Source organism: Cervus elaphus, chromosome 20 (assembly GCF_910594005.1).
Source record: "Cervus elaphus chromosome 20, mCerEla1.1, whole genome shotgun sequence".
NCBI lineage: Eukaryota > Metazoa > Chordata > Mammalia > Artiodactyla > Cervidae > Cervus > Cervus elaphus.
Window position 1 is genome coordinate 129,896,916 of NC_057834.1, and position 20,819 is coordinate 129,917,734.

At 44.8% G+C, this 20,819-nt stretch overlaps 1 protein-coding gene across 3 annotated transcripts in view; it reads right to left on the reverse strand.

Annotated features, from left to right (window-relative positions):
* AGO1 (argonaute RISC component 1) overlaps positions 1 to 11,752 on the reverse strand; it is a 34,365-nt gene extending 22,613 nt beyond the window's left edge. Inside the window, exons 1-8 of one of the 3 annotated variants that reach the window (XM_043876983.1) lie at positions 11,517 to 11,752; positions 6,342 to 6,525; positions 3,898 to 4,018; positions 3,270 to 3,451; positions 2,734 to 2,870; positions 2,375 to 2,509; positions 2,137 to 2,224; positions 1,346 to 1,493 (exon numbers count right to left, since the gene is read on the reverse strand). In XM_043876983.1, the coding sequence (XP_043732918.1) occupies positions 1,346 to 1,493; positions 2,137 to 2,224; positions 2,375 to 2,509; positions 2,734 to 2,870; positions 3,270 to 3,451; positions 3,898 to 4,018; positions 6,342 to 6,525; positions 11,517 to 11,541 (1,020 nt within the window). In that variant the 5' untranslated portion in view covers positions 11,542 to 11,752. Of the gene's footprint in view, positions 1 to 1,345; positions 1,494 to 2,136; positions 2,225 to 2,374; positions 2,510 to 2,733; positions 2,953 to 3,269; positions 3,452 to 3,897; positions 4,019 to 6,341; positions 6,526 to 11,516 lie in introns of those variants that run through there. The other 2 variants (XM_043876982.1, XM_043876984.1) reach the window with 2 other exon arrangements.
* Positions 11,753 to 20,819: the final 9,067 nt, after the last annotated feature.

Genomic DNA, 20,819 nt, shown 5'->3' on the forward strand with positions numbered 1-20,819 from the left:
AAAATATGTCATCATATAAGTTATTCACCATGGAAATTATTGTTTAAACAGAAATCATATCAATTTGCTAACAGATCTCAGCTTGCAACAGATATTACCTAAAGCCTATCTACTTAACTGGAACTGCCCCTAAAGACTTCTGCTTACATCTCAGAGAACATGCTGTCCTCATCTCATTTTCTATGCATCAGCAGCTATTAACTATGTCAGAGTTCTTGGGTTTGGGGATCTCTTCTTTCTCCCTTTAGCCTAATTTCCTCTGGTTAGTTCTGAAATCCCAAAAGCTCACAGAAGGCTTAGGTCCCAGATACCTGACTCCCACTGCTAGAACAGAATAAGACAGTAATCTAGGCTAGTGCTTCTTCAACATAAACGTTCATATTTGACAGAATCTTTGGATTCTGTAAAAAGAGATACTGATAAAGCAAATCTAGGTGGAACCTGAGATTGTGCATTTCAAACAAGCTTTCAGGTAATAACTATGCTCTTGGTCTGCTGACCACACTTTGAGCAGCACTGGACTAGACAATGAAGCAGTCAGAGGCAGGTTCTCAGTAGACATTCTGGCTGCCAACAGGGAAGCCCTAAACATTACGGCTAGTGTATAACAAACCAAATACAGACTAGTGGTTCTTCATTTGCATTCTATGACTTAAAGAGCATTACTATTCTTTCTTTAATTGCAGAATTTCAAAGGTTGGCTGAAGCATAAAAATATGACAAATCTTGGTTAAAACTTTTTCAAAAGGAACACATTGATGACTAGGGAAATAGGATTCCCATTACAGGTAACATTCACCTCCAATATCTGTAAAATAAAGTACATTTGTATCTTTAGGTTATTTACGATTCCCAGCTCCAGACAGGGAAAGAGAAATTAAGAGGACATGAGTGTATCTTAGAGTGTTCATTATCTTTATTGTAGTGATGGCGTCATGAATACATATGTCAAAACGCATCAAATGGTACACTTAAAATGTGCAGTTTATTGTATGTCAACTATAAATGAAGCCATACAAAAATGAAAAAATAAATAAATAAATAAAGGATATGCATGTAGGTATCTGAAATCTCTGTCCTGAATGAACTAATTACTTATTAAACAGTAAATATATACAGCTTCGCCTCTGCCTGGCAGTCCTGAAAAACCATGAGAGCAGGACGGAGGATAAGTAAAGAATTCAGCAGTTAAGAACGATGACTGCGTTTCCCAGAATGTCCTCTAAGAACATCACTTTTCCAAGCCTTAAAATGACGAGACTATAAATGGAAGAACAGACCTCTGACGACCTGTGTGCAGGTACAATGCTTGTTCCCCAGCCCGGCCATTACTTGGCAGCCTCACCTCTAGGGGCAGGTAGGTATGCTTTTGTTCCTGGCCAACTTGCAGGCAAGGCAGGTGGGGATACTTGAGCTGCAGGTTATATTTCTGCTTGAAATACTGGGCCACTGTGCACTCCACAGTCTGTCCACTCTCCAGCTGCAGAGGAAAGCTGTTTGGGGGAAGGGAAAGAGGTGTCATAGTCCAGCACTCAATAACACCTTTCTAGACCTATAACCATGCACAGGGCCAGACTTGACTTCATTCCTTTCCAGCCTCTGTGAGCACTCCTGCCACTCACAGTAAAGCAGAGGCAACATAGGGCCCCAAGAGATTTGAAAAACAAGTTACACAATGGTCAGATCATATCTGATTCATCTGTTATTTCTAATGTTGAGCATGAAGTCTGACACACAGTAGTCACTCATGGTCCAGCAGTCTGAAGTGAAGATTTTAGACGAAATCAGTGACAACTTTCCCCAAGGTCTAACCCAGGATCTCAGCTTTCTTTTTCAGGAGTAAGTGCAGAGAGATTCTAACATTTATAGAACTGAGAAAGAAGCCAGGGAAAGACACTTGCTCTACAGGAAAAGTCCAAGAAGGAAAGGTAGAGACCAAGAGGGTAAAATGGTAGGGAGAGTCTCTATCAATGGATCTGGGAATGTTAGGGGAGGGATTTCAAATTCCTACAGTTTATCTTCAAAAACAGAGCTCATCCTCAGGGCCAGGTGGGGGGATGGAGAGTGTGAACGGAGTATGTTGAAATATCGGCCCTCTTCCACCAGTGGTATGGCTTGGCAGCCCCATCAACTTACGTCTGATGGCTGGCAGGGCGGCGGGTAACATTACAGACGCGGTATTTCCTCTTCATCTGTCCACAGTGGGTCACTTCCACCTTCAGGCCTGGGATACACACACTGCTTGTCAGAGTTGGAAAAGGTTGCTCATGTGCCCAGGCTTGGCCTCTCGCCTGAATATATCCCAAGGGGATTTCCTTTTAGAACTAAAGAGAAAGGAGCGCTGATTCCCCTCCCCACCTGGCTGGGTCCTCACCCTTGATCTCCTTGGTGAAGCGCACACGCTGAGAGTCCGTGAGGGCTTTGGGCTGCTCGTCTATGTTCCTGATGTCGAGCACCTCACACATGAACTCAATCACTGGCTGTGCCTTGTAGAAGGCAGTGGCTGAGACTGTGGGGACAGGGGAGGTACAGCTCAACTCAGATTCTGTCTTCCGGAACCAAGGGAGGCACTGCTCTTCACACCCTCTTCCTCATAGGGTACAGGGATCGGGGAGGGCTCCCAGGGCTGCAGGGATCAGACTAGGAGTGTGGTTACAGAGCTGGGAGGGATGAGGCTGGGAGTGTGGTCACTGGACGCAGGGTGCCCCTGGCTCCATAGCTCTCCCCACTCACCGTCAATGTTGAGCATCATCTTCCACATGGCAGGGCGCACAGACTGGTGAAAGCCGAACCAGACCTCGCGCCCACCCCCCAGCGGGTGGTAGTAGCCCTCAGGCGGTGAGAAGAAGGAGCGGCCCACAGGGGTGTACCTGGCAGGGACAGGCAGAGAACTGGTCCCTCGGGCACAGGCCCCCACCCTGTGAGGCATCCTGGGCACGGAGGAGCCCTGGCCTGGAAGGCAGGACACCAGGGCTTTAATTCCAGCTCTCATCGTTTACTAGCTGTGTGACTGACCTTGTACAAGACTCTACCCTTTTTCTGCCCTGCAGAGACAGATGGGGTGAGGTCCAAAAATAACTAAAAGGGACAGGGCCAAAGCTTTGTACCACCTAAATGTATATGCACACTTGCCTGGCATACAGTAGGGTTTCAAAGAATTTTTTATTTGAAAGGCATAATGTGGGACCTTAAAATATATGCTCATTTCCCTCCTCCTCCCATACACTTCTGCCACCACTAGTAGCCCAGATATTAACTACCCCAAGTACCTCATGGATGCCAGGTGCCTCATGGCTACATCCAGGGCTTGCACAGACTCCAGGGGAACAGGGATCTGGCCACTGACCAAGGCTTCATGCAGCATGCGCCAGCTCACAATGGCCAGCCACTTGATGGAGACCTTGAAGATTCGATCCTTCCCTTCCCCAGGGATTGTCACCTCAAAGTCAACCTTCAGGAAAGAGAAAGGAGTGAAAGATTTCCAATGCTTTCCCATAATTCAATGTTCCTTGCCCTGCCCCTACTGTCCCTAACCCCTAAGATTTGCCAAGAATCTGCTTCTTAGGCTGATAAGGACTCACAATGAAGACTTCTGAGTAACTCCAGCCCCTAAGTCTCCAGCCACCTTGGCTCACTGTATCTCTCTGTCCCTCTCAACCACACTTAGTAGGAAGCCCTTTAGGTCTGTTTTAAGTCTAATCTTAGTCTGTTTGGGACACAGACAGACATACAGTAGGCTAAATAAACATAAACACCTACCCATCCCTCAATCTAAAACACACTTTCTCAGCACAAACAATGAAAGGGATCTCCGGACACCAGACTCCAAATAGGCTTACGAGACCTCTGCCCCTCCCTAGACCCTTGACACAGATCCAGCATGACTCCCAACCATACCCGTTCATTGCCAATGGGCAGTGCTGTGACAGTGTAAATGTTCTTCTTTCCATCATACACGGGCTTGCGATCACCAAAGATCTGAGGCTTGAAATGCTGGACCATGTATTCCACCACTTCCCTGTGGAGAATGGGAAAGGCCAGACGAAGCTGAAAGACTACTATTTCTAGCTCCTGGAAGTAATTTAAAGTCCAGGCAATGTCCCATCTACCTACCAGCTACTAATTCTGTCCTACCAGCTACTAATCTCTATAACAGTGCTTCTCAAGCTTCATACGAATCACCTGGAGATATAAAATGCAGATTCTGATTCAGTAGATTTAGAGTTAAGTCTGATACTCTACATCTCTAACGTGCTGTCAGGTGGTATTTTTGGTCCTCGGATCACCAAGGCTCCAAAGGACCCAAAAGAATGATTGTGAGCGCCTCCTGAACAGAGAAGGAGGCTGAGGGGGAAAGAGCTTAATCTCAGGGTCTATCCAGAATCAGGAACAAAAATCCAGGCTGCTCCAATCCCCAAGATGATAATCAAAAAAGGTAAAGGAAGAAGCCTGAATTGGAATAGGAATAAAGTGTGGAAGAAGAACCTCATCTCTTCCATCTCTCTGAAGCCTTTAGTTCTACCATCCTGTTTTCTCTCCATTATTATCTCTTTCTTGATTTCACTTCCTGTCCTCTGCTATTTAGATTCCAGAGTATCCATCTATCCTTCAAAATCCCAACCCATCTGACCTCTTCACTTTCAAAATCAAACATCTTGAATACTACTGGATAAAAAGACAGAAAATATACATTGGAATCCAACTGTAAACACACGCTTTTACTGTCAATTAGGCCTCAGTGCTGCCCAGCAATCTTTTTAACTCTGATCACTCCCATCCTCATGGATTGTGTCAAACCTTCTCCACTACCCCTGTAACAACAGAACCCATTCCTACCTCAGATCAAAAAGCATCTTTAAAAATTCTGAAAAGAGTACAGTGTAGAGGCAAGGCCACCCTCAAGTTTCCAGACATATAAACAAACATATTTATATATACAAGCTTTTCCTTTTTCTTTCCTCTCACACTTGAAATATCCCTTCTATGTATAAATTTTTAAGTATCTGAAAATATGTTCAACATCACTCATTACAGAAATACAATTTAAAATCAGACCAAGATATAATTCTCTGCTTACCAGAATGCCAATGATTAAAAAAGCCCAATATACTGAATTGGTGCAGATACGGGGGGACACCGTAAGATATAAATTGGTACAACTTACCTTAAAAAAAAAAAAATTGATACTACCTCAAAAACTGTAAATGTACTGTGCCAGCAATTCTAGTCCTAGGACTTTATCCTACAGATACATTCATACTTGAGAGCAACAATGTATCTCTATTAATATTCTACAGAGTTTCATTTTTGTAGCAAAAGTTTAGACTTGCCTAAATGTTTCTGAATAGATTATTATTAAATATCTTATAATAAAAGAATGAGGCATCTGTAGGTACTGATATGTATCACTTTCTATCACTTTCCAAAATACATTGCTCAGTGGAAAAAGCAAGGTGCAGAGCAAGATATATGATTCTGTATTCCATGTGTTTTAAAATGTTTGTATACAAATATGCTTGTATATGTATAGAAAAATATCTGGAAGTGTACTGAAGGGTAATAACGAATGCATCTGGGGAAAGGGACTAGGGGACTGGAGGTCAGGGTAATAGGAGACATTTTTCACTGTTACTCTTTCTGTAATATTAAAAACTTTTTTTATACTGTTCATGAATAGTTGTCAAATAATAACAAAATAAATTAATTTTAAGAACTACTACTTCTTCTAAGGCTAAATCCTCAAATTGTGTATCTTGTATGTTGTCCTGCCTTAGCCAGAACATCCCACTCATTCCTTTCCTCTCTGTCCCGTACCATTAACTTCTACACTAGCTCCTTGGTTTATAAACATATCCACGTCTCATTCTTAAAAATTTTTCATTTATTAATTTCAACAAATTATGAAATGCAGCAGGCTTGAGCCCTATAATTTTCTCAAGCCAACAGACTCCTTCTCTCCCATGCTTCACTGTCAACTTATCTAGAAAAAAGCTATCTGCTCTCACTATCCCTACCACATCACCTTCCACTTTTTCCTTAACTCACTCTTACCATCTGAGCCACCAGGGAAGTTCCTATTCCTTAACTTACTCTTAGATTACTAGCCCAACTGCTCCACTAGAACAGCTGTGGCAAAAGGTATCAACAGTCTCCAAATAGCCAAATCCAGTGATCTACTTCAACATTTACCTTAAGTTAGAATCTTTCCTCAAAAATGTTCTTGAATTTGGTGATATCACCTTCAACGAGTTTTTCTTTTACCTCTCTGGATTCTTTTAAGGATGTGAAACTCAGGAAAATAAGGACTACTGGACTTAGTGGCTTAAATGTGCATCACTTACCGGTTGACTCTGCGAGGACACTTATCTGGCTTGATATCCACTTCGTAGTGATAGACGTCAATCTTAGGGATGTCCACTTCAAAGTAATTGGCCAGGAGCTTGATTGGTTTCCCCACAGTGCCAATGCCAGGCCGGCGAGGTGCCTGGAACACTTGCTGCAGGGGGGGCAGGTAGGCGCCTGCAGCTACAAGACAGAGAGAGTGGTGAGGGTAAAGTCTGGTAATCTTCTTACCACTCTGATCAGAGAAAGCACAAGGACTCCTAGAATGAGAGCAGCAGAGTGTAGGGGAAGCCTCTTTCCTGCCTACCCAACCTAAATGAGGACTTCCACTGGTTGAAACCCAGGCTCATTTTTTAAAAAACTCTTTCCAGTGAGGAAAATTACCCTTGTTATCTATCTTAAATTCATCAAGTGAGTATGTAATAACTTCCTATTAATGTTAAATAAAGGGACTAAATTTGGCTCTTTCTTTCCTCTATTAGATTGAGACATCTGCCTCCACCAGGTATCCAGCAGACCCTACTATCTGTCAGCTAGATGCTCACTTCACTCATCACCATCCTGAACACACAAAAAAAGCATCACCTTAAAGCTCCTCCAACTGCAAGCAGGAGGAAGACCTAAAGAAGGCCAAGTGCCAGGGAAAGGGGTGGGGCAGGGCAACAAGCAAGGACGAGGGCCACTGTCTGGGAAAAGATTAAGGCGACAGAATGGCTGAGATTGGAAAAAGAGAAAAGGCTAACAGGACAGATTCTGGAGACCAAGGAAAGGAGAGAGGCTGAAACAGGGAGCTGCTAAAGGGGCTAGAACTGGAGGTCACAGCAGAAAAATGCTTGAATTGGGAAGGAGGAAAGGCTGGAATAGGGGCTGGGGCAAGATAGGTTAGAGCTGACAGCCTAGGCAGGAAGTAAGGCTGCAAGTTGGGAGAGAATGAAGCAAAAGTTCAAAAGAAGAAAAATCTAGGGAATGAAGGTAGCCTAAACACAGGCGACTAAGGCAAGAGCAGGCTAGAGGAGAGGACTCAGGAAGGAGGGGCACCGATTATCCTGCTGGAGAAGATGAGATTACTGGCTCTGGGAAGAAGAATACAACATTCTCTCCAGGCCCACACCTCCTTCCACGCAGAGGGCCCCAACAGTTGCAGTAGGGATCAATTTTAAGACAGCGGAGGCCCCTGGGAAAGGGCTAGGGCTGGGCCAACTCCCACTACTTTCTCCTCTATTGCCACCAGCCTGATTGCTGCCCCGGGTTTTATTTTCTAGCTTGAGGGGAAAGGGAAGACAAAAGGAAAACTGCCTAAGAGAACCCTTTGTCCATATCTACTATTGTCCTGGCCAATAGAGGACCAGCCCAGTTGGGAGGAGAGAGGGATAAAACAGCCGAGAACCTCCCATTATCAGAGATCTGCTTTCATAGTTGGCCAGGCTGGGGGGATGGGGCATATACTCTGCTGGGGGGGTCAGGAAGAGGTCAGAACCCTTCAAGGGAGGGGCCTGCTTCCCAGAGCTAAGCTGCAGTGTCTCCTTCTAACCACCTGTCAAGCTTACCCTACAGGGAAACGCAGACAGGGAAATGGAGGCCCAGCCTGGGGAGAAAAGGCCTTCAGAACTCCGCTACCTGGGGAAGTAAAAGCTTAACTACTAGCACCTGGCCACCTACTGTAGAAAGAGCTAGACAGAAATTATATACAAGCCATAGTCAGACATACACATCCAAACACATACTTAGGACTGGACAGTTTACCTTCATAAACATACCCCTCACCAACCTAGATTGTGAGTCCTTCAAAGATACAAAGACTGTATGTATCTGCCTTGGTCACTGCTGAATCTCCAGTGTCTGGCATACAGGAGGTGTTCAACACACAGATAAGACACATATTAACAAACAGATCCGTAGACATTCCGCAAAGAACACACAAGCACAAGCGCACACGCACGCACACACACCTGCAAACTGCTCAGAAACAATTATAAATCCAGCACAGAACAAACAAGACCCTAGAGGAAGTAGCTGGTAAGAGATACCCTTCCCCTCCTCAAGTTCTTACATTCCATTCACCTCCTTAGCCTCCCCAGGCTGAATAATTGTTCGGAGTCTTGGGAGAAAGACATCCCCTAGAGCTAGGGGCTGGGTAGAAATGATGGGGGATGGGACAGACACTCCAGCCTGAGTCTCCTGTCCTCAGAAATAGGACTACACACCAGACTTAGCCTTAGTCACCCTCCATTCCTAGGAGGCTCTGGGAAAACAGGGAGGCCCCCACCCTCCCCTTCATACCCAAACTAGGGAAGGCAGGATGAAGAGAGAACCTCTCTCCCACCCCATCCTCCTACAAGTCTTACGGCAGTACAAAGTTCCCCCAACCCCACCCTGCCCCCAGCTTTTAGTCTGAGAAAGGGAGACACTCCCTTCAGACCCAGACAGGGACAGACGGCCACTTTGTGATGCAGATGAGGGCCCCAGCACAGAGGACAAAGCTTGGGCCTTGGGGGAAGGGGGCGGGGCCGTTCTCTGCAGACAAAAGCAAGGAGGGAGGGGCTATGAAAAGGACACTCCCCCTCCCCCCATCCCCAACCAGCCCTGAGAAGGAAAAGGAAGAGCCGAAAGGCCTGGCTCAGGGACCCCTTCCCTGCAGTTCTGAAGCCCACATACCCACCAATAAGCAAGACTGCCCATTCAAAAGACAAACTCAAGGCTGGGTTAGCTGTCCAGTAAGCAAAGAGGAAGAGGCCAATCTCTCCAAAAAGAATTTATCCACATACTAAGTACACACAAATTATTAGATATCCATACAATGTACTTAACCATTTATGTTCACAATGGAATGTGACTCAATTCAAAAAATAAAGATGTACTTGTGTCAAGGCCTAGACGTTAGTTGGTTCCACAGATAATCAGACACCAACTCCACCCTCTAGGAGCTCCCAGTCCAGTATATGTGCTTGAAACACACCTAAGCACAGAAGGCACATCTGGCCTTGAGCCCAGTGAAGCCAGAAACAATACACTGCTTTGTGTACTGTGTCCTCCAACCTCCAAGAAAATAGTCCTAGCCTAGGAAGGAGGCAGTTATGGGATCCCTCTACTCACAGCTTCCAGAATGAATTTCAATTACACCCTTTGATGAGGTAAAGGCTGCCCCATTAGGCTACAGCCAACTCCAGATACCAGGCTCTAGTTCCTTCCCTAGAAGCTTATTTATTGTAACAACAACCAAAAACAAAAAGTCAATTTTTTCATCACTCTCGAGACCACTAGGAATTCATCAGAATAAAATCCTAAGCAGTTTGCTATGGGTGCCCGTTCTCAGCAATCCGTCTGGACTTCTGTGTCCTACTGCTCTAGCTGCAGGGGTTGTTGCAAGTAGTCTCTAGCCCAGAAAACCAAGCGAGTTCATGGAAGGGAGAGGGAGGCCTAAGGGGAAAAGGAAGTATTAATAGTGTCCTGAAGTCAGTTGCCCCCTGAATTCCACCTTAAGGCTTAAACAGCCTTCACAAGGTTGTTTTCATCTTGGTGAAAGTAATCACTAAGTACTTAAAGATCACTGAATGAATGACTCGAATGAGTTGGCAGGAGTTATTTCCTTAAGGGTATTAGATCTGGTATAAAAGACAAAGATGCTTGCTTCAACCAGAAATGAAATTCATGTCCCAAATGAAATAAAATTCACATCCCAAATGGAAATTCTATTCTCCCCTCTAGATCAAATGGAAGTAGTGAGACAAGATCTAAAAGATTCCCAGGTCCAGACTGCTCCAGTCACCAAAAAGATAAGACACCTAGGACACAGGAGGTGCCACCACCCTCACCCCATCCAGGGACTCTGGCTTTCTTGGGACAGCCTTGCCTCAGTTTCCCCTCTAATCTCCTTTTTCTCCTGACTGTGAATAAGGAGAAGTTAAGGCTATCACCTGGGACACACTATGGTGAAGGCTATAAACTTCCCCCTACCCCAAACAACTTATATATGACAAAAGGCTAGCCTGACAACGCTGGGTCTAATAACATGGCTCTGACAGTTTCTGGGGAATAGAGAGAGCAAAAAGAAAAGATACCCAGTAGGGGACAGCAACCATAAAAACATAAAAGCATAGAAAGATTAGGCTGTCAACTCAGGAAACATTCAATAGAGAGGTCATTATGCTTGGATTAAAAGATCCCAACTCTGCTCACTATTGAACCAGAAACATGCAAACCAGGCAAACAATCCCTTCTACGGAAACCTGGTCCTGGCCTTGGTCCCTCAGCAACCAATACATTCTCTAAGGCCTGTCTTCAAGGAGGACCTGTCCCTAACCTAAAACATTGCTCCTATCCCAGTCTTTCCTCATCCTAGTGGCAGAATAAGAAACTTGTCCATTTCCCTCAACCTATTCTTGGCAAATTGAGACTGAAGGTTTCAGAGACAAGCGAAAGACCCCCAAGATGGGGAAGGGAGCCATTTCCATTTGTGTCCTGCCAACATAACCTAAGAGAGACTACCCCCCATCAGCGCGCTCCTTTTACCAAGTCAACCTGGCGGGATTAGGGGTAGGGGGGTTCGGGCGGCCACGCCCCCACCACATCGGGCAGCCCCTTCCAGCTGCCACCTCCGCGCATGCTCCGGCGCCTCCACTCCAGCTCCCCAGACTTACGGGGGGGAATCCCAGGGCTGGATCCCCACCCACTGCCCCCTGACCCTCGCCCCCGCGTCAGGCCCGGCTGGGGCGGAGCTCACAGCCCAGCTCTGGCGCCTTCTCCCAAAAGACAGCATCCCAGCCCAACCCATACCGGCTGGGCCCCCGCCCAGGGCATGCGGCAGCTCTGGGCCCATTTGTGTCGACCCCCCTCTCCTGGACACCTGGAGCCCGCCCCCTGCCACCTGCCGGGCCTCTCCCTAGGCCTCCCGGTACGTCCGGGAGTCCTCCTGTGCTTTCAGGCCCTTCTCCCAAAGCACTTCCCACCTCCACGAGTGCATAGAGGCTCCTTTGATAAATGGCCCCCGTCTCAGACCTCCCTTCGCAAGGTTTCCCCCGGAACTGCACACAGCCCCCTTCAAACTGGGCCCCCCCATCTCAGAAGAGCCCCGTTCCCCACTCAGGAAACCCCTCCTCACTCAGAAACCCTGCTCTTCACGCGAGAGTCCCCTAGTCCTTGGAGCATGCACCGTCCCCGCTCCTGGGGGCCCTTACCTGCTCCCGAGGGTCCCGCTTCCATCCCATATACCCGTGCGGAGGTCAGGCGGCCCGGAGACTGTGGAGTCCAGCGTGAGGGGCCTAGGTACCCCGCACTTTAGCTGCCTGGGCTCCCGGGCCGGGCTCGGCTGCCCCCCCAAGCCCGGCCGCTCGCGCCGCCGCCCCCGCAGCCTCCGTTGCCGCCGCCGCCGCGGAGCCTGCAGCAGCTCCCCCTGCGAGCGCCCGGCCAGCTGCCAGTGCGCAGGCGCGACCGCCAGGCCCAGGGGGCGGACGGGAACGAGTCAAACGGGGCGCTCCGACGGCAACAAAGGCCAATGGAGAGGGGCGGGGGCACCGGGGACCGGAGGCAGCGGCCCCTGGCGGTCACCCATCGCCATGCAGCCCGGCGGGAGGGCTCCGGTAAAGGCGCCGCGGAACCGCGCAGTGGCGTAAGTGGGGCGGGGCGGGAGGACAACACACCCCCCACCCCCACCCCGCAGCAGCCTCCGGCCTTGTCTTTTCCCCAAACATGTTTCTCCAAGCCTACACACAACCTCCCCCCATTCGCACAGAGCCACGCGCACATTTCCACCTCATTCCCAGGCCACCCTCACACACTCCGAGAGCCCCATCACCCAGGGGCCCTGCCTCCCACCTCTCCGCCCAATCACCCTCATCCTTCAAGCCTCGGCTGCAAAGCGACCGCCTCCGCGAAGCCTTTCTCCGTCCCTAGTCACTGAACTCACTGACGCCACCCTCTCTTCCAGGTCGAGTACTGGGCGCTGAGACCAGAGATATGAAAGAGACCCTGCCTACCCTGGAAGATGTCACCGTCTCAACTTAAGTGCATCTACTGAGCTCTACCTGCGGGCTGGGAAGCACCTACCTCCACTTTCTCACAGCTCACGCCTGAATTCAGTCAATCCACTTCTGACCTCACCACGTCACTTAAAACACTTTTTATGTCAAAATTCAAAGGATAATTTTCAATTCTTTCTTCGCTGCAGCATCTGACACTGTGCCTCTCCTTCCTTCTTGAGTCTTTTATTTGGCTTCAGCATTTTGTGAGGTCTCCTATTGCCCAAGTCCTTTTCGGCTTTCTTCAAGGCCCCCCTCCCCCGACTCTTGTTTTTGATCCATTAAAAAAGTGTTCACCTTGTTTTCAAACCTAGCTGTCTTCTCATCCTACTCTCCACTTTTTTGCTTAAAGGTCTCTTCCATTCTTATGGCTTAACTATCCTTCCAAATCTCTATTTCCAACCATGTCTCAGACTCATATTTCCAAGAGTCTGCTGGACAGCTCCACCTGGATCTACCAGCACTTCAAATTTAAAGAGTTCAAAACCAAACTCATCTTTCCTCCCACATACCCTATACCTCCTGTCTCTACAAATGGCACCTTCATCCCAGAAATGACAGTTTCTTTCTCTCCCTTGCTTTTATCCTTATACAGCAGTTCACAAAGTCCTGACCTGTTTACCTGCTCACATGACCTCCTGACATTCTTGTGATGGCTCCCTGTGTTGATGCAGACCCTTGTCATATCTTGACAAAGGGATCACAGTCACCTCCTTGTTAGTCTCACAGTTTCTCCTATTCAGTCTGCATCAACGGACAGGTGCTAAGAGACCCAGCTCAAACATCACTTTCCTATATATTCCTTCATATGTATCATCCATCTGTATTTTTGATGCCTACTTTACACCAGATGCTAGGAACTCAAGAGAGAAGCCATACCTAGTCGCTACCCATTAGGAAGAGTAATTTCTGACACTTTTCATAGTATGCTTTTTGCTTTTCTCTAGGAGAGGTTCTCCAACAGCAGGTACCACCTGGAGGGTTTGTTTAAACACTGACTGCTAAGAACCACCCCCAGACTTTGTGATTCAGTAGCTCTTTGTGGGATCCAAAGAATACATGTTTCTAATAAGTTTCCAGAGGAAGCTGATGCTGCTGACCTGGGGGACCACACTTTGAGAACTACTGCTCTACAAGATAAAGTTAAGAACAAAGACTCTAGAGCCACAATGTTTTGCTTCCAACCCTGATGTGGCCATTTACTTCAGTATTCTTGCCTGGAGAATCCTATGGACAGAGGAGCCTGGCAGGCTATGGCCCGATAGGATCACAAAGAGTCAAACACAACTGAAGTGCCTTAGCACACACGCATGTGTCACAATTTCCTCCTCCTCCATTTTAGAGGGTGAAAATAGTACCTACCTCATTGGACTATTATTAATACATATAAAAGCTTAGAACATTACCTAGAAGAATGCAGGCAAATTATTGGTTGCTACCATAATTACTGTCTGCTTCTTGCACTACATTCTAAATTCTTTAAGAACATGGACTATGTCAAGATGCACTTCAGTCTCCCTTTAGTACTTCACACAAGCAGTGCCCAGAATGATTACTAAATGTAGATAGATCTGAATCAAGGCATCAAAACATCCTCAGAAAGAGCAAGGTCTTTGCCTTGGTAACTAAGCTGGAAGCTCAGCATTCTTTAAGAACAGTTTGAATCTCCTGTTCTAAATGCCAAGCCTCACTCTGTGAAAGGTACCTTAACTTTGTGGAAAGCCACTGGTCACTATTCTGATCCACCTCCAAAGTGGCTAGTGGAGTCAAGCCTGGCTCTGGCCTTGCGGGTCTTTCTGCAGAGTGTCTTCATCATCAAGGATTTCACTCTTGGCTAGGCATTCCAGACAGCATCTTGTTTTTTTAATGCAGACAAACTTCTTCCAGTAATCCCTGATGTACCTTCCCAGAAAGCGACTGGCCCCTTCGGTCTCCAGTTTAATCCCTACATCTCAATTCATAGCTAATTCACACCCAAGCACCCCTACTATGTGGGCCAAAACTCAGGTCTTCCCACTTACACACCTTCTCTAAACCTAGAGTTTCTGGACCCCAAACAATAAGAATGGCTTAAGAAAAAAAATTGTATCTCAAAAAAAAAACAAACTGTATCTTCATCAATGTTTTCCTTTTAAAAATACTTAAATAACAGCCTAGGGACAAAGAAATCAAGGTAGTAAAATAAACATAAAATCGTATACCCTTCGATCAGGAAATGAATCACCAACACTTCCAGCATACACCATTTCTTTTTATCAATAATGTATTTCTTATTTCAAGAGAAATTTTTAAAAATCAGAAATCATGAACAATGGAATTAATAAATGTCAGCTTGTACTCTGGAAAGATGAAACTGGTACACTTTTAAAAATTAAGGTATCATTCACATAGGTAAACTACACATATACAAAATATAAAATTTAACCAGTCCTAACATATGTATAGGCTTCCCTAGTGGCTCAGACGGTAAAGCATCTGTCTGCAGTGCAGGAGACCCAGGTTCGATCCCTGATTTGGGAAGATCCCCTGGAGAAGGAAATGGCAGCCCACTCCAGTATTCTTGGCTGGAAAATCCCATGGACCGCAGAGCCTGATAGGCTATCGTCCATGGGGTTGCAGAGTCGGACATGACTGAGCTACTTCACTCACTCACTAACATATGTATCATCTTTCAGTGGCCCATCTTTTTGCCTTTTCATACTGTTCATGGGGTTCGCTTTCATACTGTTCATGGGGTAACAGAATTCCAGTTGAGCTATTTCAAATCCTAAAATATGATGCTGTGAAAGTGCTGTACTCAATATGCCAGCAAATTTGGAAAACTCAGCAGTGACCACAGGACTGGAAAAGGTCAGTTTTCATTCCAATCCCAAAGAAAGGCAATGCCAAAGAATGCTCAGACTACTGCACAATTGCACTCATCTCACATGCTAGTAAAGTAATGCTCAAAATTCTCCAAGCCAGGCTTCAACAGTACATGAACCGTGAACTTCCAGATGTTCAAACTGGATTTAGAAACGGCAGACAAACGAGAGATTAAGTTGCCAACATCCGCTGGATCATCGAAAAAGCAAGAGAGTTCTAGAAAAACATCTATTTCTGCTTTATTGACTATGCCAAAGCCTTTGACTGTGTGGATCACAACAAACTCTGGAAAATTCTGAAAGAGATGGGAATACCAGACCACCTGACCTGCCTTTTGAGAAATCTGTATGCAGGTCAGGAAGCAACAGTTAGAACTGGACATGGAACAGTAGACAGGTTCCAAATAGGGAAAGGAGTACGTCAAGGCTGTATACTGTCACCCTGCTTATTTAACTTACATGCAGAGTACATCATGAGAAACCCTGGGCAGGATGAAGCACAAGCTGGAATCAAGATTGCCAGGAGAAATATCAATAACCTCAGATATGCACATGACACCACCCTTATGGCAAAAAGCAAAGAAAAACTAAACAGCCTCTTGATGAAAGTGAAAGAGGAGGGTGAAAAAGTTGACTTAAAACTCAATATTCAGAAAACTAAGATCATGGCATCTGGTCCCATCATTTCATAGCAAGTAGATGGGGAAACAGTGGAAACACTGTCAGACTTTATTTTGGGGGGCTCCAAAATCACTGCAGATGGTGACTGCAGCCATGAAATTAAAAGACACTTGCTCCTTGGAAGAAAAGTTATGACCAACCTAGACAGCATATTAAAAAGCAGAGACATTACTTTGCCAACAAAGGTCCGTCTAGTCAAAGCTATGGTTTTTCCAGTAGTCACGTATGAATGTGAGAGTTGGACTATAAAGAAAGCTGAGCACTGAAGAATTGATGCCTTTGAATTGTGGTGTTGGAGAAGACTCTTGAGAGTCCCTTGGACTGCAAGGAGATCCAACCAGTCCATCCTAAAGGAAATCAGTCCTGAATATTCAATGGAAGGACTGATGTTGAAGCTGAAACTCCACTACTTAGGCCACCTGATGCAAAGAACTGACTCATTGGCAAAGACCTTGATGCTGGGAAAGATTGAAGACCAGAGCAGAAGGGGATGACAGAGGATGAGATGGTTGGATGGCATTACCACCTCAATGGACACGAGTTTGAGTAAACTCCAGGAGTTGGTGATGGACAGAGAGGCCTGGCATGCTGCAGTCCATGGGGCCACAAAGAGTCGGACACAACTGAGCAACTGTACTGAACTGAACATACGTATCAACCTGTGAAACCATCATCACAATGAAGACAGTCCAATTTTAAAACTCGTGATAGAGATTTAATAAATATAAGGGAATTAATTATTCACTCCAGTGGGCTTCCCTGGTAGCTCAGCTGGTAAAGAATCTGCCTGCAATGCAGGAGACCCTGGTTCAATCCCTGGGTCAGGAAGATCCCCTGGAGAAGGGGTAGGCTACCCACTCCAATATTCATGGGCTTCCCTAGTGGCTCAGACACTAAAGAATCTGCCTGCAATGTGGGAGACCTGGATTCAATCCCTGGGTTGGAAAGATTCCCTGGAGGAGGGCATGGCAACCCACTCCAGTATTCTTGCCTGGAGAATCCCCATGGACAGAGGAACCTGGCGGGCTACAGTCCATGAGGTTGCAAGAGTCAGACACCACTGAGCGACTAACAGTTTCAAGGGAATTTTTTACATAACTATAGACTAATGAATTTGATACTTGATCAAACTTTTAAACTACATACAACTTTTTTCTCTAAAAACTGCAAAGAAAGGAGTAAAAAGCAAGAATTAAGCAACAATTAAAGAGAACACTGAGAAACTTATCAAAAATTACCAAAGAATTTCTGGCCCAGACAGTTTACTGTGTAATGCGTCCAACCATTCCTTAAAGAGATAATTCTGCTCCATGTTATATGAATGGTTCCAGAACATGAGAAAAGGGAGAATTTTCCCAATTTGTTCACAACAGCAGATAAAGATCCACATCTCTTATACAATGATATTACAAAAAGAGATCTCAGGAATACGGATGTGATAATGACAAGCCCAATACTAACCTACAGAATTCCATAAGAGATTTATTAAAATTATGATAATAATATTAACACCTAACATTATTAAACATTTCCTTAATATTAAGTGCCAGATACTGTTCCAACACTTTACATAAATTAACTCACATAATCCTCACAAAAGTCCTGGGGTATCACAGAACATACAGGTGAGTTTGGGCTAAGGAGCATATGCAGGCTATTTTATTATCATTAAAGACACAGAGAGGCTAAGAAGCTTGACCAAGATCACACAGTTTGCAACTAGCAGAGGCAGAACATGAACCCATGCTGGATGGTTCCAAAATCAACACTCTTAACCACAACATTACATGATATTATCATTAAAAGAACAGCATTTCACATACATAAGGGTAATTCAGAAGTGGTTCAAAAATAAATATATACCATATATGTAGATTAATAAAAAATAAACCTGATAATTGTAACAGATAACAATATTTGATCAATTTTAATCCCATTCTTGGGCTTCCCTGGTGGCTCAGCTGGTAAAGAATCCTCCTGCAATGCAGGAGACCTGGGTTCAGTCCCTGGGTTGGAAGACCCCCTGGAGAAGAGAAAGGCTACCTACTCCAGTATTCTGGCCTGGAGAATTCCATGGACTGTATAGTCCATGGGGTCGCAAAGAGCTGGACACAACTGAGTGACTTTCACTTTCTTTCAATCCCATTCTTAATAAAAATAATTAAAATCAATCACCTTAACAAGCTAATAGAATATCTATTTTTAGCTAGTGGAGAAGCAGAGATGCTTTCCTGTTTTTAAGGAATAAATGAGGTCACTCTTTACTACTATTTTAATACTGGTTTGGATATTCTAGCCAGAACAGAGAGAGAGAGAAATAAACACATAAGAAAAAAATCTTTATTCTAGTTGCAATTATATAATAAGAAAATATGCAGTCTCACTAATTTTAAAATTAGTAAGACTAAGTAAGTGGAAAGATTCAAGAAAATAGCAAAAATCTACAGCATTCACTCCTAGAACAAGTATTAATTAATTAGAAATTATAATGGTAAAATAGCTAATTTAAAATACTTAGGAATAAATTTAATGAGAAATGCTTGTGATCTAAGAGAAAATCTGTAAGAATCAATAAGAAGACATATAAAAAAAGCCTGGGTTAAGTAGAGAGAAAGGCCAAGTTCCTGGATGGAAAAACCAAACCAAGTGATGTCTGTTGGACCCTTGCTATTCCAGGTCTAAGTTCTGAGGACTAGCATCTGGTATTCCCATCATTCCCTATGTATTGTGCTTTAGAAATACAAAGAGATAAGAATGTATTCGAGTCAGTTCCTACCCTTTTTTTTTTTTTTTTTTTTTTTTTTTTAGTTCTTTTTTTTAGTTCCTACCCTTAAGAAGAGAGAAACATACAGATGAGTGCTAGCCAATATAAATATCATGTGAGATACATACATAATTTTAGATTTCTAGTAGTCACATTATAAAAAGTAAAATGTAATATGTTTTATTTAATTTCCAAATATGGTTTCAACATATCATCAATATAAAAATATTAATATTTTACATTTTAAAAATAAGTGTTTGAAATCTATTGCATATTTTATTCTTATAGCACATCCTAAAGGAAATCAGTCCCAAATATTCATTGGAAGGACTGATGCTGAAGTTGAAATTCAAATACTTTTGGCCACCTGACGCAAAGAACTGACTCATTTGAAAAGACCCTGATGCTGGGAAAGATTGAAGACAGGAGGAGAAGGGGACGACAGAGGATGAGATGGTTGGATGGCATCACCGACTAAATGGACATAAGTTTGAGTAAACTCTGGGAGTTGGTGATGGACAAGGAGGCCTGGAGTGCTGCAGTCCATGGGGTCGCAAAGAGTCGGACACAACTGAGCGACTGAACTGAGCACATCTTAATTCAGCCTAGCCACAAATTTCAAGTGCTTAAGACATGTGGCCAATGCCTACTGTACTGGACAGCACAGATGGTCATTTCAATGCAATTCTGAGTATGACAAAGCCAAGAATGGGTGCCATGGGAACTAACAGGAGATAGTCAAACTCAGCCTTGGGTAATCAGGGTAGGTTTCCTAGAAGAGATACCTACTTAAACAGGCCTAGGAGGATTAGCCAGGCAAAGGAAGGATGGGAGAAAGACATTCTAAGCAGCATCAGCTAAGAGCATGAAGGTGAGAAACAGCACTTATACCAGGAACTCTCAATATTGCTATCCTAGCATAAAGAAGGAAGCAAGAAACACTGAGAAGAGGCCAGAGAAGTACACCACTCCCGAATGTGCCCATTCTCTCCCCAGCCTAAGCCAGGGGAGGGGCCGCCGGGGGAGGGATAGAGGGAGCTGTCCCTGGTTCTGACATCCAAGGCAGATTTGCAGTGTAGTGCCACCCCAGCTGGAACTGACAGAGATCAAACCTATTTCTCTGGGTCTTCTAAAGCACACATAGAAGGCCCCAAACCCTACACTTGGCCTGGTAGAACGGGAGAGTCCTTTGGACAGGCTAGCCCTTAGTGGGTTAGAGAATTTTAGGAACATCCGAGTCTAGGAACAGATGCTGAAGTTTAGGGTCAGGTGGCAACCCACTCCAGTATTCTTGCCTGGAGAACCCCATGGACCGAGGAGCCTGGTGGGCTACAGTCCATGGGGTCGCAAAGAGTCGGACTTGACTGAGCGACTTCACTTCTTCATGTCCAAGAAAGGCATCCTCTTTAAAATAAAGTAGATGCGGATCCACTATACCAAATGAACCCCAAAGATGGCAGGCACCCTGTGTTGTCCTATTCAGAATCTATCTGGTTCTGTTCTGATTCTCAGAATCTATCAGTTACCAAGCTGCTGATTAATGGAAAGGACAGGGGCAGAACTCATTCTTGTTTTCTTCCGTCACCTCCATTAATGTACGAGGGGGCTCAATGGAAAAGTATTTATAATAAGGATGGCCTCAGTGTATCAATGGGCCAAGGAAAAGAACAGTCTGCACAAGCGCGACTCTATAATTATTATTCATTCATAAAAAAGTCAATATAAAGTAATAATCCTATATCTATTAATTCAAAATTTTTTATACATACTCATTGAGCAAGATACTGTTAAGGAACTGGTTCACTGGCCTTTTATACCAGTAGGATCCTTCGGAAAGCAATGTGGCAATATTTATCAACAGCTATAACAATGTTTCTGCTCTGTGACTTACAATATGCCACCCAGCTATGTATTGAAACACTTAGTATCAGACAAACCTGGGTCAAAGCTCTACCACATGTAAACATCTGACCTCAAAAAAAGGCACAGTCCCATTATTAACTGTAATTTCCTCATTTGTAAAAATTTCACAGAGTTGTAGGAGGATTCAATTAATGAACTGAATTCATTTGCAACCCATGGGGTCACAAACAGTCAGACACAACTAAGCAACTTTCACTTTCACTTTGGGCTTCCCTGATAGCTCAGTTGGCC